Source organism: Zootoca vivipara, chromosome 3, assembly GCF_963506605.1.
Source record: "Zootoca vivipara chromosome 3, rZooViv1.1, whole genome shotgun sequence".
NCBI lineage: Eukaryota > Metazoa > Chordata > Lepidosauria > Squamata > Lacertidae > Zootoca > Zootoca vivipara.
Genome location: NC_083278.1, coordinates 51579014 through 51605715, shown reverse-complemented (window position 1 = coordinate 51605715; position 26702 = coordinate 51579014). Strand labels below are relative to the sequence as shown.

At 42.8% G+C, this 26702-nt stretch overlaps 1 protein-coding gene across 1 annotated transcript; it reads left to right on the top strand.

The window, feature by feature from the left end:
• Positions 1-247: 247 nt before the first annotated feature.
• Positions 248-25048, top strand: LOC118082756 (uncharacterized). The gene is made up of 15 exons (XM_060272280.1): positions 248-360; positions 1509-1653; positions 2815-3023; positions 3550-3676; positions 5666-5760; positions 9758-9938; positions 10292-10415; positions 17844-17934; positions 18514-18624; positions 19595-19730; positions 20554-20762; positions 21778-21907; positions 22662-22756; positions 23621-23801; positions 24571-25048. The coding sequence occupies exons 2-15, from the start codon at positions 1512-1514 to the stop codon at positions 24693-24695; spliced, it is 1956 nt and encodes a 651-aa protein (XP_060128263.1). The 5' UTR covers positions 248-360; positions 1509-1511; the 3' UTR covers positions 24696-25048.
• The last annotated feature ends 1654 nt before the right edge of the window (positions 25049-26702 follow it).

The window sequence follows — 26702 nt, the reverse complement described above, 5'->3', positions numbered from 1 at the left end:
ACCATCGAGCCCATTTTTTACTAGTGGACCTGAGCAGACGTAATACTGCATTTATTTTTTAAACAGATGAAGACCACTGTTGATATGTTCCTTGTGCAAAGAAGCAAGTTCTCCCCCTGTTGTTCTTTACATTTTCAGCCTCTATGCACCTGTGTTACCTTTCTTTTCTTGCATAACATGCCAGGAATGATTTACTAAGGAGGAGCCATCGGGTTAATCAAACTCTTATTACCTAACAGAATACTATAAAGCAGTTTCCTGGAGAGCTCTGAACTTGAGCCTTGAAAAGCTTATATACTCCAAGCTGCAGAAGTGACCTCTCTCTCTCTCCCCCAGACTTTTTGTCTCTAAACACAAAAGGTAGGTAAGTTTTGTTGTAAATTGAACTTTCCAGGTTAAAACAGGACAAACAACTCTTTCCTGCATGAGTTCCGAGGGGCAACAAGGTACTTCATCAGATGCATGGAAACTCTTGTCACAATTCATATTATTTTCTGGTATCACACGGAGTGCAACATTTGTGCTATCAGAGATTAATAGTTATTTTGAGGGGACCAAATGTGAACTCCCATTGTGCAAGTGGAACCCTGCTCATTCGGCATGGGATACAACCCTTAATTTATACAGTATATTGGAAAATCAAATGGAGTATTTTTCTTGTTACTATTTTGTACATACAATGTCATCCACTAAACAATTGTTGCATTTCTTAGCGATGAAACACAAGACATATATAGAGAATTAAAGTGATTTCCAGCCTTAATGGCACTGTATGTTGTAGGGGGGGGGGGGTAGAACAGAAATAAATCTCTCCAAAAATGCGAGGAACAGTCAGAGGCTAACACTGAAAGGAAAACTGGTTTGGCCCCAGTTATTATTATTATTATTATTATTATTATTATTATTATTATTATTATTACCCCACCCATGAAGTTGGTAAAGTACCCAGGAGGAATTTGCAAGCTTTCAATTTGCAGGGGGCAGTTTTTTGCTTCCTCCCCACCTCCCCTGAGTACAGGAATGAGTGTCAGGATGGCAGCACTGACCAAACTATGATGCCAGGCAGCATAAAGTGAGGACAAGGGCTGCTATTTTGCATGCTGCACACATGCACTTGAGAAACAACCAAGTCAGGGTGAAAGAGAAAAACCTTTTTGTGCCAGGGCAAAGCCAGCACAGTAGCAAGGTGGATTGTCTCTGGAGAGGGGCTCTCTCAGGAATGTGGAAGGGTCAGATGAAGAAAAATTAAAGAGCAGCGGGAGGGCACCTCGGTCTAACAAAAAAAGAAAAAAGGTGAAAAAGGCTAGGTGAGTTGTCTCAATGATGAGCCAAGTCTCTGTTCTTTAAATGGTGTACCTTTGCTCACCTGTGATGGAAGAGAAGCATGGGATTCTGCTATGAGATCTGCAAAAGGAGTAGGATTTCACAAAATGACACCTCTATTTCTTTGTGATTTCCCGTTGTCGCATAATAGAAGGAAATGTTCTCTTCTCTTTATTCTTATACAGGCAATGCAACCAGCCGAGAAATACCTTTTCACATACAAAGGATTTTATTTCCAGCCAGACATGGCGTCAATGGAGTACTTAGAAACCCTGGAGGATTTTGAAATAAGAGACAGTGATGTGTTTTTAGTCACTTATCCAAAGTCAGGTAAGAGTGCATTTTCATAGGAAGAACCATGGTTGCTATTCAACCAGTGTCAATATCCAGAAATATCTAAATCAGGCTTCCTCAAACTTGACCCCCCAGATGTTTTTGGCCTACAACTCCCATGATCCCCAGCTAGCAGGACCAGTAGTCAGGGATGATGGGAATTGTAGTCTCAAAACATCTGGAGGGCCAAGTTTGAGGAAGCCAGATCTAAATAGTATCTATATTATCCTAATGCAAGTATAAAGCCACATGCAAATTTTAGGTCAATATGAGTAGAATGGAACTTGCCTGGTTACATAAAGGTGAACCTCGACATTTTTTTTTAATAAACAGGATGGAATAATGTGTTTTCCACTAGTGTCAACATGTTTGAGGTTCTGAAAACAACATAAATGCACAAATTTTAAATTTGGTTTGTAGGAGTTTATTATTTTATGCTTTGTAGGAGTTTATTATTTTAATTGACTTCCAGGATTTTGTATTTGTTTGTAAAATTCCATTCTTAAAAAACTTTCATACTGTGTCTCTTTATTTCAGCATTTATCAGCCACAGCTTTGCCAATATTAACAGGGGTCCGTATCCAATGCAGTTCTGCCGCACATGCAATAACTTCCACTTGCACACTCTTGCCTCCTTCACTCTTCTCTCCCCTTGTGTTCCCAATGTTCCCCAAATCTGCTTTGGAGGGTTAGCAGGGTGGGGAGGACACAATAACAGGGAGTGGGAGAGGAGAGAGAAGGGAAGTTCTGCACTGCATAGGCATTTAAGGCTTGGGTGACATGAAGAAAGTCTTCTGCAACGGTCTTTTGCGTATTACGCTTGTCCCACTGGCCATTTGTCAACATTTCTGTTCCTAGAATGCATTAGTAAAAATCATACTGGTAGTTTGAATGTGCTGAATCAAAGTACTTTGGAGAACAGACAACCTTTTTTTTTATTCCCTGGACTTTGACTATCATTTGTTTAATGTGCTGGGAAGAATCTGGAATAGAGGTTATGGTAGCTTTCTGAGCAATAAAGGAACTTATTAGCAAATACTGTTCTGTCTTCCCAAATCCTCAATGCAGAGACAGGTTGCTTTCAATTATTTTGCTCTGTAAAGTCATATGTGCATTCATGACAATGAATGAATTAAGTAAGCTTATTCTCATTTATAGGCACAATATGGACTCAAAATATTCTGAGCTTGATTTATCATGAAGGTCATCGAGATGGAACCGAAAAAGTCGACTTACTAGACAGGGTTCCGTGGCTGGAGTACAATATCCGCAATATGGATTACATCAGTCGCCCATCACCTCGCCTCTTTGCTTCCCATCTACCCTACTATTTAGCACCCAAGGGATTAAGGAACAGAAGAGTGAAGGTAGGAAACAACACATTTATTATTTGATCAAATGAAATGTTTGTCTTGCCTTATTTAAATTAACATCTCAGTTTCTGTTTACATTTCTCAGTTTCTGAGGGCAGTTTTTCAAGTTGAAATTCCATTGTCCATATGAATGAATAGTGCTTTGTACACCCTGAATAATTCCCATGACTCCTACACAGCAAAGATTTTATGCTCCATCATAGTAAAAATCTTGTTGGAGGGTGCCCTCCAACACTCTTAACAAGAATAAGCTCATTTGACACCATAGGATTGTACTGTGCATGTGACATGCATGTGGCAAAAGAGTGTGAGGCTGCCAGGCCTATAATGCAACTTGGAAGCACCAAGAATCTACAAGAAGAGATATCTGAGATCCATCCATTTATTATTTTGTGCATACATATCCCATATCCCACTTCAACAACTTCACAGCCACAGAAATAACTACAGAAGCAAAACAAGAGAGACAGTAGGAACAATAAGATCAGCAATAGAATATAATTTGTTGTCATTCCTGCAGGTTGTTTATGTAGCCAGAAACCCAAAGGATGTCTTGGTTTCCTATTACCATTTTTCCAAAACTTCACTCAAATTAGAAGAAGTAGAAGATTTTGGAATTTTCATGGAGAGGTTTTTGGCTGGAAAGGGTAAGGATGATTTGCTACTCTAAAACGAATCACTTTTTAATAACAATTTTGTTTGGTTTCCATCACAACCCAATGACAGCCTCATTACAACAATGCCAAATTATAATACAATTACTAGTACCAATCATTATGTTTATCTTTCCTGGTTGTTGCTGTTTTCCATCATGCCCTGCGAGACAGATTTTGAAACATCTTTTTGCCATTGTTTGAAGATACTGCACCTCTGACTACAGGTATTGTTGGAATAAAAAAACATTCTTGGCAATACTGTAAAATCCTTCATTTAACCTCCATCTTTTTGTTGGATTTTGTTCACCTCTTAATTCCAAATAAACCGGGTTATTGTCTGAAAAAGTCATTGGTTTTATTTCTGTCAATTTTGATCTTGGCACTAAGTCACCTGAGATCCAAATGAAGTCAATTCTTCTGGCAGATTGATGATGGTCTGCAAAGTGAGTGTATTCTCTATCATATAGGTACATGTTTGAATAGTAATGAACCTTATCAGTTCCTTGGCAAGTTCACAGATTCCTTTCATCCTTCTGTTTGGCTTTTTGTACTTACAATTAAATTAAATTAAATTAAATTGCAAGTCCTTTTTAGCATTTTCCAGTTCAGCCCATGAATAAAAAAGGATAGGGAAAAGACAGCTCTAAGTTTCCATTGTAAATCTTTTGCAAAATAGAGCTTCCCTCCCTTTCCCCTTTCTTCTTCTTCTTCTTCTTCTTCTTCTTCTTCTTCTTCTTCTTCTTCTTCTTCTTCTTCTTCTTCTTCTTCACACAGTTCCATTTAATGTTGTATTCCATATCTACAATCCAGTGTCCCCCTTCCTCACTTGCACATACATAAATAGAACTAGCTTTCAAGGGAGGGTTGCCGAATCATAAATGTAAAGAAAGAAAAAACTTTGTATAAAGAAGCCATAGGCTCCCCTCCACCCCACTGTCTTTTGTACCAAATGAAGTCTTTTCTCAAGTGCAAACCTTGATGACCTTGCAGTTGATTCCGTTCCTGAGTTTGGAATCTCATCTCTTCTAGCATGTGCCTGTACATTAATCCAAATTAAGCTCTCATTAACAGGAGACCCTCTGCTTTTTAATGGAAGTGTAGGAGGATTATCAGCATGAGAAGTGCTTTTTGCACGCAGTGACTCCCTGCCGCTAGCATTCCATGCCGGAGCGGGAGTCAGTTACCGAGACGAACTGCAAGTGAAGCCCGGGATAAGCAAGCAAGGATCCGGAAGCTTAAAATGAATCCCTTTTGTCCCTTCATCCTTATCTCCTTTGACATAAATTAAAGAAATTCTGTGTGTGGTAAGGACCGTTTTCAGGATGCCATGTCTGATGCTATAGGTTACTCTGAGGAAATTCCACATCCATCCATCACAAAGAGTCTCCAACTGAGACTCCAACTACACAATTTTATGCCACTGATGACTGGGGTCAATTGAGGCAGAAGGTAGGGTATAGATCTGGCCAACTCCCAAAGGAAATCAGGTGGATTTATATCCTGTCTGCATCAGGATGCAACAACTATCAAATCATTACAAGGTGGAGCACCTAATCCTTAATCAAGTGTAGAGATTTGTGTCAAGTTAAGTCAGAAACCCAGACAGGGTCTCCTAAATGTTGCAGGTATTAACTGCCACACCATATAAGGAAATTGCTAGAGTGGGAAGGAAGGGAGCTGGAGGAAGGCTAGACTGATCTCAGCCCACCCACCACTCCCCTATCACATTGCTTGGAAGTACTGGTAGGCAGCCTTAAAATGCAGAACTCTTCTGCAAATTCTTTCTCAGAGAAAGTGTTTGGTGAGGTTGGGTGGTATTAGTTCAGCTTGTGTTTAATAGTTTGAACCACTGCTTGTTCTTAAATTGATTCCTTTAAATTGTTTTAATTGAGTTTATATGTTTCTACTGCTCCACTCTGAATGTTTTTCAAAAAATCATCTGATCTACATTTTATGTCAAATCTATTTCTCTCCCATCAGTACTTGCAAATTCATGGCTGGACCATGTGGAAGGCTGGTACTCTCACAGGGATGACTTCGATATCCTGTTTCTTACCTATGAAGAAATGAAGAAGGTAAGTTGTCAAATTGCTCTCCAGTCTGATATTAACAACCATCAAAACTCACCTTTACAAAATGGAGGAAGGAAGCAATATGATCATTCAAGTGCCCTCAGCTGCTGCTTCCCTTGCTAGTTTCATCTCCTTTCTAAAGGTTTTTTTTTTAAAGACTAGTGGGTCATGGACTCAGGAGCAGCTTTTCCAGACCCCAGGCTGTGAATAATGCACTGTAGCCATTTCCCCTGAGGGATTATGGGGCTATAAATAAAATGTCATGGTTCCAAGCAAGATATGTCATTTCACAGGCCCTCTGATGCTGAGGAGAGATGTCACAGAATCTCCCTTGTTTCTGTAACTGGGGCATTTATTTATTTACTTGTGGACTCAGTTTAAAGAGATGCCCCAGAATATAATGCTTTCTGTATGGCTCATGGATTAAAAGCAACATGAAAATATAATATAATGCAATGGCAATTGTTACGAACTAGGCAAATAAGATGCAAGCTGCTTGTTTTCCCTGCTTGTTATCCTGAGGGCCAGGCCTGACAGACCTCTGTACAGCAGAGAGGGTTCTTTAGAAAAGGGTTTTAAATTATTCTTTTATCGATTTAAATTCTTTTTTAGCTTTGGGGGTGGAAAAAATGTTTAGTTGTGTTTAGGGATTTGTTTAATTTTAGTATGAGTGTAATTTGTTGTTGTTGTTGTTGTTGTTGTTGTTGTTGTTGTTAGTTTCTATTGTTTTATCGGTTTTTTGTTTATTTTGTATTTTGTTTTTAAGGGGTGGGGCTGCGGCAAGTTCCACCGTGTGTGTGTGGGGGGGCACTGGGACAACCGATCTCAGTGATCACAGGTAGGAGGAGGAGTTACGCTAAGACCAGATCATGTCATTACAGAAGAAGCAGATTTAGTTGTTGTTTGAGGACTATCCCTGCCTCCGGGTCTGGTCTTGACTGGACGGATAATGGAATAAGCAAGGGAGACCTACATGTCCTGAAGGTGCTGCTGTGCAATGCCAGGTCAATGATTCATAAGACCACTGCCATCCATGACTTGATCGTGGATGGAGAACTTGACCTGCCATGTGTGACAAAGACTTGGTTGGATGAAGCAGATGGGTCTGTTCATGCTGCTGCTTGTCCACCAGGTTTTTCTTATGCACAGCAACCCAGATCATGTGGGAGGGGAGGAGGGTTGCAGTGATTTTTAGGAAGTCATTAGCTTGCACCAGGCATCCTATTGGGAATACCCAGTTTTCTGAGTGCATGTTCTGGAAGTGGGGCAGAAAAGGGGCAGGTTAGAGCTTAATGTCTAATGCCTACCAAGTGGCGATAGCGAAGGCGAAGAGGACCTTCTTCACCGCCTCTATTGCACCTGCAGAAAACAGCAGCAGGAGACTCTTTCGGGTGGTTCACAATTTAACAGAACCACCTGTGCCATCAGGGCCCAGTAAAGCCCCAAGATCTCCTGCAATGATTTTGCAAAGTTTTTTGCAGATAGAGTCGCTCAGATTCAGAATGAGGTAGACACCACCGTGGGAGCAGGGCCGAGGCAGGAGAGTGCTAGTGTCCTGTCTAGTCACATTGCATGGGATCAGTTCCAATCTGTTACCTCCGAGGATGTGGACAGGCTGCTTGGAAGAGTGAAACCAACCACCAGTCTCCTTGATCCTTGCCCAAGCTGGCTAATAAAAGGGAGCCGGGAAGGGCTGGGCAGTGGGCTCTGCGGGGTGGTGAATGCTTCCCTCTGTGAGGGAGCCATCCCAGACCCACTGAAAGAGGCGGTCATTAAACTGCTTCTTAAAAAAAAAAAACATCTTTAGACCCAGCCAATATGGCCAACTATCGCCCAGTCTCAAATCTTCCATTCTTGGGCAAGGTGATTGAGTGGGTGGTTGCTGAACAACTCCAGGCACGCCTGGAAGAAGTGAACCATTTGGATCCCTTCCAGTCGGGATTCAGGCCTCATCATGGGACTGAAACTGCCTTGGTTGTGTTATACTGTGTTTTAGGACTCCAGACATAGACCAGATGAAAAACTTCAGGCAGCAAAGTTTCAAAGTTCTAAGAACAATTTTATTGTTTCTGTCAGACAAAAAGCAATAAGGTGCAGCGAGAATAAAGCTTCTCTACTTGCACAAAAACCATGTGCATGTACAGAGTATTAAATACAATTTCATATAGTAAAGGTCTGCCCCTTACCCACCCCTCTGCAGTATCCCTTTAACCAATCAGCTGCCTTCTTAGTTTCAAGCTGCGTTGCTGTTTTGCTCCCCCAGGGGGTGCTGAATAACTATTATTGTATCTAGCAGTTATCTACTCAAGCGCAGCTGTACATCGCTTTGCATATACACCTGAATTTAGATATTTTGTGGTTAGCCAGTTTCGGTTTATTCTTAGGGAATTTCCAGCATCCAGCAGAACAACAGGTGTTTGGCTGATGCATGACGAGTTTCGGTTTCAAGCTTGAACAATCATAGCTATTTCTGAACCTTGCAAAGCTACACAGCCAAAATGGAGTTTTACGGATTTTACAGAATGCTAAAATGGAGTTTTACACTTCTACAGCCTTTGGTCAAGAGTCCAGTTACTGACCAGGGGTGGTCAGATTTGGCCAGATGCCTCAGGTGGACTAGTCAATGATCTCCGGCAGGCTAGGGACAAAGGTGAGAGCTGTTTCCTAGTTCTGCTGGATCTCTCAGGGCTTTTGACACCATCGACCATAACATCCTTCTGGACCATCTAGAGGGGCTGGGAGCTGGGGGCACTGTTATACAGTGGTTCCGCTCCTTCCTCCTGGGCCAGGTTCAGAAAGTGGTGGTGGTGGGGATGAGTGTTCAGACCCCTGGGCTCTCATTTGTGGGGCGCCTCAGGGTTCCGTCCTCTCCCCCATGCTTCTCAACATCTATTTGAAGCTGCTGGGAGAGATCATCAGGGGGTTTGGGTTGGGTGTTCTTCAGTATGCGGATGATACCCAGATCTACCTCTCTTTTAAATCAGAACCAGTGAAGGCGATGAAGGTCCTGTGTGAGTGTCTGGAGGCAGTTGGAGGATGGATGGCGGCTAACACATTGAGGTTAAATTGTGACAAGACAGAAGTACTGTTTTGGGGGGGACAGGAGGTGGGCAGATGTGGAGGACTCCCTGGTCCTGAGTGGGGTAACTGTGCCTCTGAAGGACCAGGTGTGCAGCCTGGGAGTCATTTTGGACTCACAGTTGTCCATGGAGGTGCAGGTCAATTCTGTGTCCAGGGCAGCTGTCTACCAGCTCCATCTGGTATGCAGGCTGAGACCTACCTGCCCGTGGACTGTCTTGCCAGAGTGGTGCATGCTCTGGTTATCTCCCGCTTGGACTACTGCAATGTGCTCTACATGGGGCTACCTTTGAAGATTACCCGAAACTACAACTAATCCAGAATGCGGCAGCTAGACTGGTGACTGGGAGTGGCTGCTGAGACCATATAACACCGGTCCTGAAAGACCTACATTGGCTCCCAGTATGTTTCTGGGCACTATTCAAAGTGTTGGTGCTGATCTTTAAAGCCTTTAACGGATTCAGCCCAGTATGCCTGAAGGAGCATCTCCACCCCCATCGTTCTGCCCAGCGCCAAGGGCCTTCCGGCGGTTCCTTCACTGTGAGAAGGGAAGTTACAGGGAACCAGGCATAGGGCCTTCTTGGTGGTGGCGCCTGCCCTGTGGAACACCCTCCCATTAGATGTCAAAGAAATAGACAACTATCTGATTTTTAGAAAATATCTGAAGACAGTTTTTAAAGTGTTTAAACTTTGATTAATTATTGTATTTTAATATTTTGTTGGAAGCAGCCCAGAGCCGGGTATTAATAATAATAATAATAATAATAATAACAATAATAATAATAATAATAATAATAATAATAATAATAATTACTACTACACTACAGTATTATTATCCTACCTGTTCCATGAGTTTTAGTCACTAGGCTGTCAGGTTTCTCAATTGTGGATGGCCTAGCATTAAAACTACGTTCCATTTCAGAATCTAAGAAGCTGTGTATTGAAATTATGCAACTTCCTGGGAAAGAGACTGACAGAAAAGGAGGTGGATGCTGTTGTGGATCAGGCTACATTTAATAAAATGAAAGCAGATCCCAGGGCAAACTATGAGTTCTTGCCACCTGGTCTCATAGACCTCAGCAGAGGACATTTTCTTCGCAAAGGTAAGTCAGTGGCAGTTGAACTGGCTTGGTGGTGCTTGCAGAATCTCAAACAGATTCACTTGGCATCTAATTTGACATTTGATAGACACCAAGCGATGGTGATTTCACTTTTACAGTCTTCATGAAACTGTCAGTTTCTGCTGTTTCCTAAATTTAGAGTTGTTCCCCTGTTGTTTTTTCATTCTTCTAAATATGTATATTTCAGAGTGGCATAATTGTCTTTCTGATCTAGAGTGTGGAAACTTTTTTACACCGAGGGGTAAATTCCCAACTAGGGATGGAATATATCTGGAGTTATGGATATTTATTTGACCACCACTATGCACTTTCTTTCTGTCTGCTTCCTGGGCCAGGCACTGTTGGAGACTGGAAGAACACGATGACAGTCACACAGAATGAAAGGTTTGACAGCGTTTTTAAGGAGAGAATGGAAAAGTTGCCCATCAAGTTCTGCTGGGACATCAATGATGAATTATGAGTCTGCCTTCAGCTTGGAAGGATGCAATAAAGTGCATTGTATGCATCTAATTCAGGCCTATTTGCAAGAGTTAGTAAAAAAAAACCTCATGTAGCTTAATAGCTTCCTAATGTTTGAATATGTGCATTTTTTTTTAAAAAAAAAACACCACCACAATAAAATTACATTTGTACTGTAAACGTCTTCTGTTTCTACATTCCAGCATGTCCTAATTTCTGACTCCATGTGTGACAGTCAAGGAATCCCAAACTAACTATTGGGATTAGTAATTGTATTAAAGTTCAGTACTGTTATAATGAGGCTACCATCGTATTATTGTAATTGAAAATTAATAAAGATTATTGTTTTAAAAAACTAACTATTCATGTTGCAGATGGGAATGTAAATCAACTGCCTCATTCAAGTCATCTATTTATTTATTTATTGCTGGTGGAATTCCACTTCACACTTTTGCAGTTTTTACAGTTTGCAAGACAAACATTTCAGTATTCCAGGTGGCACAACTCCCCCCCCCCAACCTTCATTCCCTCTGCACTGTTCTTGGGGTTCTCCTGACCCCTGCAGAGTCATTTTTGAGGTTGCGTTGGAATATGTGGGGAGGAGAAGTGGGGGAAATGGACAGGGTATGTTTGCTGCCCATAGCAATCTCCTTCATGGGTCAGATTGTAAAGGGGGAATTTCCATTGGGATCATGGAGCAGATAGAAAGGGTTAAAACAAATTTTGGATGCCATAGTCAGAACCTGGATCAGGAGTTCCCACTGCTACTCTTTAAACCTTATCAAATGATGTCATGAGTCCCATGGAGACGTCACGGGGGGAATGGTTAGATCCTGAAGATCAATGGAAGGAGTTTTAGATGGGACTGAATGTTCATAAACTTTGATTAGTTTATGTTAACATAATAATGAATGAGGCATCAATGAAGGCTGTCAAGGCACGCTTCCAGCCCAATAAGCCTCTTTGCAGAGTTGTTTTTGCACAGCGGCTGAGGAGCACAGAAGAGTAGAACAGAGTCTTAAATTAGGACGGCTTCGAATGCTCTTTTAACTAATAAACACTGAAATAATGGGCTAATGCTGCCAATTTCTACAAAAGTCCAATACAATACGTATATGTAAATGTATCAAAGTCGCATGAGAGAACCTTGTGTAAAAGAACTTGAGCATTGTGGCCTAAGCCAAGTTAAGTGGTTTCATACGAATTTGAATGCTTTAAACATAACTGAAAGCAGAAGGAGAAACTACTGAAGAAGCCCGTCATATGGGCGAAACAGGCGAAAAACGCCGGCAGCCTGTCTACCATTGACACCTCGTTCGACCTGCTGCCACTTTGCTGACCGCTATATAACATGGTTCTCTTATTGTTTTCTTTTTGTACTAATAATACTTGATTGAAACTTGATTGAATCTTGTGCCCTTGCGTGTTGCTTGTATTGAATTGGACTTTTAACTAATAAGGCTTTATTAGCAGTCACCCTGGAGATTCAGCAGGCATGCTTTCATCTCCGGGGAAGCCATAAATCAGTGACTCGGCACACAGGCCTCAACTCTCAAAACAAAGATAAGATACAAACTCCATACTTGGAGAGCCAAAAAACAGCTGCAGGGAGGGGCACATAAAGAAAAACTCTCCCTTTTATACAGAGGCTTGTGCATTCCCATATGTTCCCAGAATGCTCAGTGACAGAGCGTTCGTACAACTTAACCCTTTCATACCAACACTGAATAACCCTGGGGAGGGTCTTGGTGGGATGCAGGAGGTGATGCGGTTATCTATTGTGTAAATATGGTACTCTTTAATGACACTAACCACGTCCCTTCAATCTGTCTTCCTTCTCTGGCTGTAGATTCCCCCCCCCTTAGAATGGATATCACACACACAGAGCTCAGGAGCTGAACCCTAGAACCAAACTCTCAAGTCTCCCTTCTCTAACTCTCTCTATTGATTTTTTTTCTTTTCCTCTCCAAATTGCTGACTCCACTTGCCTCTGCCTAGCTGTGCCAGGGACACAGAGTATATGGAGTGGACAGGGGTTAAGCCCCTTCAATATTTTGGAGCATGGGGCTCAATCCCACCACAATATTGAGGGGGCTGCCACCCACCCCACCGCAAGACCCCACCCTCACCACCCCGCCAGGTGAGCGCTCAGCAGGGCGGGACCTGAAAAGGTGAACACCCCCCCGTGCTTCCAATTCCTTGCAGGCCGCAGCCTCTCTGCATCCCTCAGGTCATCCCTCAGGTCATGCTTGAGCAGGGATGGAGCTGCCACATCTGGCAGCCTCTTTCTACTGCATGGAGTGTTGCCTAGTTGCGAAGAGGGGCAGCAGTTCTCTGCCTCCAACTCTCCACTCCGCTGGAGCCAGACTGTGATGGGAGCTGGGGGGGAGCCGGTCACCCCCTCCAGAAAATGTGCCTGGTGGATGGCAAGCTGAGTGGATCTGGCTGGGTTGGGGGGCATCGTGCATGTGACATCATGAACACTTGATGGGCCTTCTCCAGTGTTGGGCACACTGCATTCCATACTCTGGCCTTTCTGAGTTTTCCGTCAGAGATGGCTTGTAAGGGCACTTAAACATCTCTCAGTCCAATATATTTGGGATGGAGTGTAAGGCATAAAGTATTTGCGGGGTAAGACATAAACATGTGATTTTGTCAGGAAAGAGCTGAGGTATGGGGAGATAGACATAGTTCCGGAGCCACTTGTGCCCAAGAAGTTGAAAGTTGATTGCAGGATATATTTGGACAGTTTAGCAAGGAGAACATGGGAAGATATCAAGGGCTTTTTCTATGCAAAGGTATTCCTGAAAAAAATATTAGCTTCACATGGTAAGCAAAACCAAAACGAGCTATTTCTGAATATGGCACCATTCACTGGGAAATAGATTTCGTGTAATTCTGGCTATAATTAATGAAAGCTGTCCAGCAAGTCGCAGAAGTAATAGTCTAGAAGAGGGCACCACAACTTTTCATAACAAGTGGGCCGCAAGCGGATTTTGACATGGAACCCACGAGTGGCACTTCTTGCATGGGAGAGGAGAGAGTGAAGACAAAATGTGACCCCCCTCCACAGCCACCACACTGCCTTTCCAAAGACAGCTAAGCGAGGTGCTGGGCTTTATGAAGAAGGTTTCAGACTCTGGCACAGTCCTAGAACCCTCCCCACTTCCTTCCTGAAGCTGAGAAATTACTAACTATGCTTTGGAAAGGAGCCATGAGAATTTTAGACCTGCTTTTCCCAACTTTTTTCTGGTACATCAGCTATGACTTTTCCTGATAAATTAGAAGCTTGCCACAGTCATTCAAGCACAGAAATGTTTTTGAAGCGGACTTTGAAAATCCTTCACAATCTCTGAGGGGTGGAAAATATTGTTGCCAAACTATTCAATGTGGTGGGCTTATTAGTAAATATTTGATGTACTCTTTCTTTCCTTGCATAACATGCCAGAAATTATTTACTAAGACCACTGTTGATATTGGCTGTTCCTTGTGCAAAGAAAACTTTTCCCCCTGTTGTTCTTTACATTATCAGCCTTTATGCACCCGTGTTACCTTTCTTTTCTTGCATAACATGCCATGAATGATTTACTAAGGAGGAGCCATTGGCTTATTCCAACTCTTATCAGCTGACAGAATTCTATAAAGCAGTTTCCTGGAGAGCTCTGAACTTGAGCCTTGAAAAGCTGCAGTACTCCTAGCTGTAGAAGTGACCTCTCTCTCTCTCTCTCTCTCTCTCTCTCTCTCTCTCTCTCTCTCACACACACACACACACACACCTTTTGTCTCTAAAAACGAAAGGTAGGTAAGTTTTGTTGTAAATAAAACTTTCCAGGTTAAAGCAGGACTACTAAATGACAGACAAGGAATTTATTCTTTCTTGCATGAGTACTGTGGGGCAACAAAATATTTGCATGAAAACTCTTGTCACAATTCATATTCTTTTCTGGTGTCACACAGTACAACATTTGTGCTACCAGAGATTAATAATTATTTTGGGGGACTGAATGTGAACTCCTTTTGTGCAAGTGGAACCTTGCTCATTTATATATTGGAAAATCATACAGAGTATTTTTCTTGTTACTCCCAAGAATTAAAGTGATTTTTAGGCTTAATGGCACTTTATTTCTTTATCCATTATAAGCAATGGATTTCAGTGTTATTTTTACTTATTTATTTAAATGTTTATAAAGCACCCATTCATCTAAAAGGTCACAAGGTGGTACATCTTGATTTGATGCATTATATTATATATTATATGCCTGTTGTCTTTGTCCATGGAGTTTTCTTGGCAGGGATACTGGAGTGGCTTGCCAGTTCCTGTTCCAGGTGGATCACATTTGGTCAAAACTCTTCACTATGACTTGTCCGTCTTGGGTGGCCCTGCACGGGATAGCTTATAGCTCAGGCATCCCCAAACTGCGGCCCTCCAGATGTTTTGGCCTACAACTCCCATGATCCCTAGCTAACTCCCTAGGACCAGTGGCCGGGGAAGATGGGAATTGTAGTCCAAAACATCTGGAGGGCCGAAGTTTGGGAATGTCTGTCATAGCTTCTCTGAGTTATTCAAACCCCCTCACCACGACAAGGCAGTGATCCATGAAGGAGATCTGTCTCCTGAGAAATCTCTATGTGGGACAAGAAGTTACAGTTAGAACTGGATATGGAACAACTGATTGGTTCAAAATTGGGACAGGAGTACGGCAAGGCTGTATATTGTCTCCCTGCTTATTTAACTTATACGCAGATTACATCATGTGAAAGGCTGGACTGGATGAATCCCAAACTGGAATTAAGATTGCCGGAAGAAATATCAACAACCTCAGATATGCAGATGACACAACCTTGATGGCAGAAAGTGAGGAGGAATTAAAGAACCTTTTAATGAGGGTGAAAGAGGAGAGTGCAAAATATGGTCTGAAGCTCAACATCAAAAAAACCAAAAAAACCAAAAAAACCAAGATCATGGCCACTGGTCCCATCACCTCCTGGCAAGTAGAAGGGGAAGAAATAGAGGCAGTGAGAGATTTTACTTTCTTGGGCTCCTTGATCACTGCAGATGCTGACAGCAGTCACAAAATCAAAAGACGCCTGCTTCTTGAGAGAAAAGCAATGACAAACCTAGACAGCATCTTAAAATTCAGAGACATCACGTTGCCGACAAAGGTTCATATAGTTAAAGCTATGGTTTTCCCAGTATGGAAGTGAGAGCTGAACTGTAAAGAAGGCTGATCGCCAAAGAATTTATGCTTTTGAATTATGGTGCTGGAGGAAACTCTTGATAGTCCCATGGACTGCAAGAAGATCAAACCTATCTATCCTGAAGGAAATCAGCCCTGAGTTCTCACTGGAAGGACAGATCCTGAAACTGAGGCTCCAATACTTTGGCCACCTCATGAGAAGAGAAGACACCATGGAAAAGACCCTGAAGTTGGGAAAGATGGAGGGCACAAGGAGAAGGGGACGACAGAGGACAAGATGGTTGGACAGTGTTCTCAAAGCTACGAACATGAGTCTGACCAAACTGCGGGAGGCAGTGGAAGACAGGAGTGCCTGGCATGCTCTGGTCCATGGGGTCACAAAGAGTTGGACACGACTAAACGACTAAACAACAACAACATTATATATTATGGCCTGAAATGTCCCAACAGGTATAAAAGACAAGCAACACACTGGAGACAACTTTGGTTTCCTCAGCACCCAATGGAACCTTGAACTTTCTCCCATAACAATTGGCCACCTCCTCATATCATTCACTGAGCCCACCCTTGCAAGAGCCTTCCTTGTCAGATGCTACTTCGGAAGAGAGAATTTGGAGCAGGGGGGAGACAGAAAAAGAAAGGGCTATTTTGACAGTGCTGTCTCGGTACTGGAATGCCTGCCCCAATATGGCCCATTGTCTTCTTTGGCAATCACTCGTAGCCGAGTAAGATTGTCTTTCATAAACATGGTTTTAACAATGAGTCCGTAGGTGACTGTGGAGGCCAATTCTGGATCGACACATCCTTCCACAGTGGGGACATTGGTTTCCGGGCGGGAGTTGATCACGGTGTGGATTTGCCAAGCGTGCCTTCCTCTTTGCATTTTTCTCTCTTGCATCCTGTGTTCGAGTGTCTTCAAAGCCCATGACACCTTTGGTAAAGGCTGTTCTCCAACTGGAGAGCTCGCAGGCCAGTGTTTCCCAGTTGTCAGTGTTCATACTACTTTTTAAAGATTTGCCTTGAGGCAGTCTTTAAACCTCTTTTGTTGACCACCAGCATTACACTTTCCATTTTTAAGTTTGTAATAGAGTAGTTGCTTTGGAAGACGATCATCAGGCATCCGCAGAACAGGTCCAGTCCAACGAAGTTGAAGTTGAAGTATCATTGCTTCAACACTGGTGATCTTTGCTTCTTCCAGTACACTGATATTAGTTTGCCTGTCTTCCCAAGTGATGCGTAAAAATTTTCGGAGACACCGTTAATGGAATCTTTCAAGGAGTTGAAGATGGCGTTTATAAGTGGTCTATGTTTCACAATCATATAGTAAGGTTGGTAGTACAATAGCTTTGTAAACAAGCATTTTGGTTTCCCTGCGAATGTCCCAGTCCTCAAACACTCTGCACTTCAATGGGAGAAAGCTACACTCGCAGAGCTCAGGCAATGCTGGATTTCAGCATCAATGTTGGCCCTTGTGCCTAGGAAGGAGAAGTAATCAACATTTTCCAATGTTACACCATTGAGTTGGATTTGTGACGCTGCAGAGGGGTTATTTTGTACTTGTTGGTGCAGCACTCTGGTTTTTTGGATGTTGAGTGATAGGCCAAGCTTTTCATAAGCTTCTGCAAAGATATTTAGGATGGTTTGGAGGTCATCCTCTGAGAGTGCGCACACTACGTTGTCATCAGCATACTAAAGCTCTATGACGGAAGTTACGGTAACCTTACTCTTTGCTTTCAGCCTGCTCAGATTGAAGAGCTTTCCATCTGTTCGATATATGATTTCTACTCCGGTGGGGAGTTTCCCTTTGACAAAGTGTAGGATCATGGTAATGAAAATAATGAATAGAGTTGGGGCAATAACACAACCCTATTTAATACCTGATCCCACTGTGAATGGTTCACTTTGACAGCCACTGTTATCTGCGATTGTTGCTGTCATATTATCAAGGAGGAGCCGAATGATGTTTACAAATTAATATGGGGAGCCAATTTTCAGAAGGACAGTCCACAGGGCATTATGATTTACAGTGTCGAAAGACTTAGTCAGGTCAATATACACCATATACAGGGGTTAGTTTTGCTCTCTGCATTTTTCTTGAAGCTTCGTTTTTGATAGCGAAGCCTACCCCATGTATTCAGTGTTCTTGTTCAGATAGACCTTTCCAGAAGAAAGTATAGCCTCCTTTTTCTTCCTTCAGATGTCCCTCGCCTGCTCTGAGAGTCTCTTGAAGCGCTGCAATATCGATGTTAAAACGTCACAGCACTCTTGCAATGATGGAAGTTCTGCGTTCAGGACACTCGCTCTCTGTGTTATCTGACAAAGTATATATATTCCATGTTCCAATGTTCAATGGTCTTTTACAACCGGTGGAGGTGACCCCACTGGGCGCTGTAATCCAGTCAGGGAAAAAGGGAGGCAGACTATGTTTAGGGCACCTTTTCTAGCCCCTTCCCTTTTTTGGGGTGAGCAGAGTGGATCCTAAAAAGGAATGCTCAGTCATGGATACAGCTGCCGAGCTGCTCAACTGCCTTGTTCTTTGAGTCAGAACGACTGAATCTGTATCCACTGCCCATATGCCGGTTCATGACTAGGGGCTTCCAGATTTCATGATCCTGCCCCCGTTACCATTTGCCAATCGCCATGGAACTTTGGGGGTTTGGGTTCAGTTTTTGAAAGATGCCTGTGCGTGAATTTGTTTTATGTGTGTAGATCAGTGGCTCGCTGACCAACGCACAGTCTTCGCAGTAGGGCTCTGTTCAGATGGCATGAAGTAGTCGCAACAAACCGGTAGATTCCTATCTGCTGCAGCCTTCATCTGCCTTCACAGCCATTGTATCATACTGCTTGTTATCATCTGCCTGTTCTGCCATTGAGGACTTCTTGGATCATTCTTTGTCTAGCTCCTTCTCTTTGACCTTACTGCCTTGGGTGACTCTGCTGGGAGTACGAGGTTCCCGACGGCTTCGCTCACAAGGGTCATAGGAACATGCAAGCCCACTCACCACGACAAGGTGATAATCCAGCGAGTAGGAAGGCCCATTGTATGTGTAGTTAACTCCCTGTATTATCATAGATGAAGCTGAGCCATTCCCTCCATGGAACGTGCTTGGGCACCACATTTCAGTAGCAGTTTCAGTCAGAGTTCGCAATGGAAGCTAAATGGGCATTGAGCAACACCTTTCTCTTTACCACCCTGTCTCTTTCCCCCTCTTCCACATCCATTCCTCCTCAAACATACACAGAGCCATGTGTCCCATTCATCCAGCATCCACTCATTTTGCAAATGCACATGCATGCACTGTCTGTCGTAGGGGGAGAAGAACAGAAATAAATCTCTACAACAACCCCAGAAACAGTCAGAGACTAACACGGAAGGGAAAACTGGTTTGGCCCAGGCAGGCAAGAAAATACATAATCCCAATTTCTTGAAGTGGATCGAGCACCCAGGAGGAATTGGCAAGAGTTCCCAACAGACTTCAGTCTTTCATTTCCCCTGGATCCATTTGCAGGGGACAGTGTTTTGCTTCCTTCCCACCTCCCCCGAGTACAAGAATGAATGTCAGGATAGCATCACTGACCAAACTATGATGCCAGGCAGCATAAAGTGAGGACAAGGGCTGCTATTTTGCATGCTGCACACATGCACTGACCAAACAACTGTGCCAGGGTGAAAGAGCTGGCTAGAAAAGCCTAATTGTGCAGGGCAAAGCCAGCTTTGAGTTGAAAGCAGCACCAACTTAAAAAACACCACAGTCTTAAAGTGGGGGAGGGGTGAATGCTTTGTGCCTCAATGATGAACCAAGTCTGTTCTTGAAATGATGTACCTTTAAGTTGCTCATCTGTGATGGAAGAGAAGCATGGGATTCTGCTATGAGATCTGCAAGAGGAGTAGGATTTCACAAAATGACACCTCTATTTCTTTGTGATTTGCCATTGTTGCATAATAGAGGGAAGCATTCTCATCTCTTTATCCTCATGCAGGCAATGCAACCACATGAGAAACACCTTTTCACATACAAAGGATTTTATTTCCCGGCAGAATTGGTTTCCTTAGATTCCCTGGAGGATTTTGAAATAAGAGACAGTGATATATTTATAGTCACTTATCCAAAGTCAGGTAAGAGTGTATTTTCATAGGAAGAACCATTATTGCTATTCAACCATGATGGATACCCTGTATAATGTTCTGAGAAGAATTTGGAATGGCATTTTTGGTAGCTTTCTGAACAAGAAAGGAACGTATTAGCAAATATTGTTCTGTCTTCCCAAATCATCAAATTCTATGAAGCCTTTAGCTCAGGCATGGCCAAACCTGGCCCTCCAGCTGTTTTGGGACTACAACTCCCACCACCCATAGCTAACAGGACCAATGGTCAGGGGTGATAGGAATTGTAGTCCCAAAACAGCTGGAGGGCCGAGTATCGCCATGCCTGCTTGAGCTGGAACTTCTCATTTCTCATCCACAATGAAAAGTAAAACCTAATACACCCATTGCTGCCAGTATTTCAGTGGTGTTCTGTGTGACACCAAAATTTGGTGCCCCCTACCTCTCACCTTCTATTTTATATCATAGTGGTGGCAACCCCTGCAGCCAGGTCCATAATTCTAACTCTGCTTGCTGTGTTTCCCATGACTCCCTTCCTCTCCCTCATTTCTTGTCAGTGTTGCAATTCAGATAGTGAAGGCTTCCTATTTCTCATCCACAATAGAAAGGAAGCCTCAGTGAATCTTCACATTCTCTTATTCAACCATCCCTGCCCTTGCTGTGTTTCCTCTGACTCTCTTCTTCCTCATCGTTCCTTGTCTCTAACCGTTTGCAATTAAAATAGTAAGCTCCATGATTGAGAGGCGTGTTGTTTTTTAAAAAATAATTTTACCCTGTAAACTAGTATGTACATTGATGGCACTGAATTACTTAAATAACTTATCCTCATTCGTAGGAACAGTATGGACTCAAAATATTTTGAGCTTGATTCTGCATGAAGGTCATCGAGATGGAACTGAACACATAGACTTACTAGATAGAGCTCCATGGCTGGAGGCCAATGTCCGCAATATGGATTACGTCAATCGACTGTCACCACGACTCTTTGCTTCCCATCTGCCCTACTATTTAGTACCCAAGGGATTAAGGAACAGAAGAGGAAAAGTAGGCCATGCCACATTTATTATTTGATCATCTATATATATATAAAAATGTAAAAATCGTGAAAGTGCGGGATCCACTTATCTCCGTAACCACTTGACCGATCGTCCTGAAATTTTGACACAACGATCCAGGCCACCCCCCGAGCGTTGTTAGAAAAAAATCCCTCAAATCTCACACCTCCGCAGGTACAAACCTCTTTTTCAACAAAGTAAAAGAGCGCCCTCAAGTGGATCTCCTCCACCACGAGATCCACCACTCACATCCATCCATCCGGCAGAGGTGTTGAAAACCAAGCCAACTGAAAACAGGCCTTTTCCAGCAACAAGGCCCAACATTGCCAAGTGGAGGCCTGGGGGGGATGGTGGGCCGAATAGGGGGCAGGGATACGTAATGGGTCAGAACAGGGTGGGGGGAGACACAGGGATGAAACCTGCCCTCTCCACAGTATCTCGCCTCGACTCAGGGGGACTCTGAGGCTCAGGGGGATCTGAAGGGGGGCTGTTACCCTCCATTTCACAGACTAACGCACAGCAACACGTGCAGGGTCAGCTAGTATTAAATGTTTGTCTTGCCTTATTTAAATTAACATCTCATTATCCCTTAACATCTCAGTTTTTGAGGGCAGTTCATCCAGTTGAAGTTCCTTTGCCCATATGAATGAACACCCTGAGCTTAGAATAATTTCCATGACTCCTAAACAGCACAGATTTTATGCTCTACCATAGAAACACTCTTAATAAGAATAAGCTCGTTTGACACCATAGGATTCCACTGTGCTTGTGACATGCATGTTGCAAAAGAGTGTGAGGCTGCCAGGGATATAAAGCAACTTGGAAGCACGAAGAATCTACAAGTAGAGATATCTGAGATCCATCCATTTGTTATTTTATGCATATATATCCCATATCCCACTTCAACAACTTCACAGCCACAGAAATAACTACAGAAGCAATACAAAAGAGACAGTAGAAACAATAAGACCAGGAATGGAAAGAATGTGTTGTCATTCCTGCAGGTTGTTTATGTGACCAGAAACCCAAAGGACGTCTTGGTTTCCTGTTACCATTTTTACAAAATTGCAGTCACATTTGATGACGAAGAAGAAGATTTTGGAATTTTCATGGAGAGGTTTTTGGCTGGAAAGGGTACGGAAGATTTACTATTCTAAAATGAATCACTTTTGTCCCTTCATCTTTATCCCCCATTGACAACAGATTAAAGAAGTAAGGAATGTTTTCACAATGCCATGTCTGATGCTATAGGTTACTCTGAGGAAATTCCACATCCATCGATCACAAAGAGTCTCCAACTGAGACTCCAACTAAACCATTTTATGCCACTGATGACTAGTGTCCATAGAGGCAGAAGGTGGGGAATAGATCTGGCCAACTCCCAAAGGAAATCAGGTGGATTTATATCCTGTCTGCATCAGGATGCAACAACTATCAAATCATTACAAGGTGGAGCACCTAATCCTTAATCAAGTGTAGAGATCTGTGTCAAGTTAAGTCAGAAACCCAGACAGGGTCTCCTAAATGTTGCAAGTATTAACTGCCACACCATATAAGGAAATTGCCAGAGTGGGAAGATAGGGAGCTGGAGGAAGGCTAGACTGATCTCAGCCCACTCATCACTATCCAATCACATTGCTTGGAAGCACTGCAGGCAGCCTTAAAATGCAGAACCCTTCTGCAAATTCTTTCTGTGAGAAAGTGTTTGGTAAGGATGGGTGGTATTCATTTAGCTTCTGTTTAATGGTTTGTACCACTGGTGGTTCTTAAATTGATTCCTCTAAATTGTTTTAATGGAGTTTATATGTTTCTACTGCTCCTCTTGGAATGTTTTTCAAAAAAATCATCTGATCTACATTTTATGCCAAATCAACTTCTCTCCCATCAGTAGTTGCAAGTTTATGGCTGGACCATGTGGAAGGCTGGTACTCTCACAGGGATGACTTCAATATTCTGTTTCTTACCTATGAAGAAATGAAGAAGGTAAGTTATCAAAATGCTATCCAGTCTGATATTAACAACCATCAAAACTCACTTCAAAAAGTCTAGTAGGTCATGGACTCAGGAGCAGCTTTTCAGACCCCAGACTGTGAATAATGCACTGTAACCATTTCCCCTGAGGGATTACAGGGCTATAAATAAAGTGTCATGATCTGAAGCAATATGTGTCATTTCACAGGCCCTCTTATGCTGAGGAGAGATGTCACAGAATCTCTCTCGTGTCTTCAACAGGGGTATTTAGTGATTTACTTGTGGACTCAGTTGAAAGAGCTGCCCCATAATATAATGTGTTTCTGCATGGCTCATGGAATAAAAGCAACAATGAAAGTATTACATAATGCAATGATAATTATCACAAACTAGGGAAATAAAGGGACACGGGTGGTGCTGTGGGTTAAACCACAGACCCTAGGGTTTGCCAATCAGAAGGTCGGTGGTTCGAATCCCTGCGACGGGGTGAGCTCCCGTTGCTCGGTCCCAGCTCCTGCCAACCTAGCAGTTCGAAAGCACGCCAAAGTGCAAGTAGATAAATAGGTACTTCTTCAAGCGGGAAGGTAAACTGCGTTTCCGTGTGCTGCTTTGGTTCGCCAGAAGCGGCTTTGTCATGCTAGCCACATGACCTGGAAGCTGTACGCCGGCTCCCTCGGCCAATAACGCAAGATGAGCGTGCAACCCCAGAGTTGGACCTAATGGTCAGGGGTCACTTTACCTTTACCTAGGCAAATAAAGATGCAGCCTGCTTGTTTTGCCTGCTTGCTATCCTGCCTTTTCCATGAGTTTTAGTCACGAGACTGTCAGGTTTCTCAATTGTGGATGGCCTACCATTAAAACCATGTTTCATTTCAGGATCTAAGAAGCTGTGTATTGAAACTATGCAACTTCCTGGGAAAGAGACTGACTGAAAAGGAGGTGGATGCTGTTGTGGATCAGGCTACATTTAATAAAATGAAAGCAGATCCCAGGGCAAACTATGACTTCTTGCCAGCAAATTTCATGGACCACAGCAAAGGACATTTTCTTCGCAAAGGTAAGTTAATGGTAGATCACACTGACTTGGTGTTGCTTGCAGAATCGCCAACAGATTCACTTGGTAACTACTTTGAAATGGTTTCATTTTCCTATTCTTTAACGAAACTCTCAGGTTCTGCTGTTTCCTAGTTGTTCTGTTGTTCTGTTATGTTCTCTCTTTTTGTCAAATATTTATAATGAAATGAGGCACATTTAATAATAATAATAATAATAATAATAATAATAATAATAATAATAAAATTTATTTATAACCCACCCTCCCCAGCCAAGATGGGGCTCAGGGTGGCTAACACCGAATATAATACAATTAATTAAAATACAGCTTAAAAACAAGATAAAATACAACATTAAAATTTGCCATTCAAATCAAGAATGTGAAGAATGTGGAACCTTTTCCCACCTGAGGGCAATATTCCCTTTTGAGGAAGCAACCAGGGGCCAGATGGCAGTGGCGGATGGGTCCAGCCCTGGGTGTCGTTCTTACATTTATAGAGTGGGCTGCATTCAAGCCACACACAAAACCTGCACACATACACATGTGCACCTCCATCTGCCATCCAGATGGCATTCAATGACCTGTTCCAGGTAAGCTGTGGAGGAAGGCGAGGAAGGCCGGTGAAGGTATGGCTTCAGGTAGGCATGGCCTCGGGACAGTCCAGGGAGCCAGGTAGAAAGGCTGGTGATGGATTTAAAACAGCACCTGTTCCCCTGAACAGTTTTTCAATTTCACTATAATGCGCTTCCTTTCTCTCTGCTTCCCATTCCAGGAACTGTTGGAGACTGGAAGAACACGATGACAGTTGCACAAAGTGAAAGGTTTGACAGTGTTTTTAAGGAGAGGATGGAAAAGCTGCCCATGAAGTTCTGCTGGGACATGAGTGATCTATTATGAGTTTGCTGAGAGCGTGAAAGTAAAAAATAATGAGCATGGTATGCATCTAATCCAGGCCTATTTGTAAGATTTAGCAAAAAAACAAACAAACCACTCTCATGTGGCTTAATGGCTTCCTAATGTTCGAATATGTACATTTTTAAAAAAACAACAACAACACCACAATATGTTTTGTCTACTTCTTCTGTTTCTACATTCCAGCATGTCCTAATTTCTGACTTTATGTGCAAAGGTCAAGGAATCCCAAACTAACTATTGGGCTTAGTAACTGTATTATAATTTGGCACTGTTATAATGAGGCTAGCATTGGATTATTGTAATTGAAAATTAATAAAAATTATTGTGAGTAAAAACTAACTGACTATAGGTGTTCCAGATTGCCATGTAAAGCATCTGACTTATTCACCTCATCTATTTCTTTATTTATTGTGGGTGGGATTCAGCTTCACACTTTTCTAATTGTTCCATCAGGGCAATGATTTCAGTCTGCCAGGTGGCACAATCCCCCATCACCTTCCTTCCCCTCTGCACTGTTCTTGGGGTTCTCCTGATCCCCGCAGAGTCAATTTTGAGGGTGCGAGGGAAATATGCAGGGAGGAAAAGTGGGCAAACTGGACAGTGTATGCTTGATGCCCATAGCAATCTCCTTCAGTGGTTGGATTGTAAAGGGGGGATTTCCACCAGGATCATGGAGGAGAGAGAAAGGGTTAAAACAAATTTGGGGGGATGGAGGAGGTTAAATGTGGACCCCAAGAAGCATCTGAGCCCAGGGAGAAGACCAGTAGTCTAGAGAATAGAGGGGCACCAAGCAGGGTGGGAGGGAAATATTCTGCCCTGTAACATTGGACACCTCAAGCCAGACACCGCCAGTCAGCAAGAAGCCTTCTCCTTCAGGGGAGGGGACTAGAGTTAATTGAATGCTAAGCCATTGCCAACATTGCCGCCATCTCCTCCAGGGACACACCGATGCCAGTGCCAGTGCAAACAATCCTTGCAGACCCAACCCACTAGAAGGGGTGCCTGTTTGTTTGTTTGCTTGCTTGTCTCCTTAGAAAGCTTAGCCCATCTCTGGAGTTGACAGCAAAGCAGTGAATAAGCCCTCTGCATCCTACCCTCACAATCTATTGTCAAGAAAGACTTCTTATGTCCATCTTGTTGCATGCCACCCCAATCTTCGAGCAGTGCGGGATTCCAGGGGTTCCAGGAGCTCTTGCTCTCAAAAAGGGCATATGACAATCCCATGTTTGTGGGAGATTACACTAAAAGAACGTGCATGTTGATCTTGAAACCTTCCAATATAGGTGCCGGATTCTGCTGCAGCAAATAGGGATGGCATTTTGTGACAATCTGGGGTTTCAACTATCTATTTCACCAGCACTGTGCCAGGCACTGTTGGAGACTGGGGAAACATGGTGGCCATTGCAAAAAATGAAAGCTTCGACAGTGTTTTTCAGGAGCAGATGGAAAGGCTCCTCTTCAGGTTCTGCTGGATCATCAATGGTGAACTGAGTCTGTTTCCAGCTTGAGAATATTTATAGAAGCTTTTTCTCTGTCTTGCATGTGTGTACCAATTGTCCAGATCTTGAGAGATTTGCTGCAATCCATCTAAAGCAGTGTTGGAACCAAGCAAACAATATTCTGAATAGAGTTTTTTTTACTTCTCTAGAACAGGGTGTGCATGTGTGATAGTATCTGTCAATCTACGTGTTGCGCATATAATTGGTCAAAAGCTGTGATTGTTGGAACAGATGTTTGTGAATATTTAAAGTCATTTTGAGTAGAAGTACTACAGGGAAGAAGTAATTTCCTTGTAATGGTCAATCAATCAAAATCAATATGGATTCATGATCATTTCCCAGGTGAAGTTAAGTCATTTTGGTGGGTTACACCAAATTGCTGGGTATTCATAACTGTGTGATATAGTATGATTTCACAAACTGTAGAATAAGTAACATAAGAATTGCAATAGAAATTTTAGTTTATGCAGCTTGTCATTTACTCACCTTT

Bases quoted from the DNA above. Each gene is read 5' to 3' on its own strand.
- LOC118082756 (XM_060272280.1), top strand. From the start codon at position 1,512: ATGCAACCAGCCGAGAAATACCTTTTCACATACAAAGGATTTTATTTC. The intron at 3,677-5,665 runs GTAAGGATGATT...CTCTCCCATCAG, and splicing joins GAGGTTTTTGGCTGGAAAGG to TACTTGCAAATTCATGGCTG. The intron at 5,761-9,757 runs GTAAGTTGTCAA...GTTCCATTTCAG, and splicing joins CCTATGAAGAAATGAAGAAG to AATCTAAGAAGCTGTGTATT.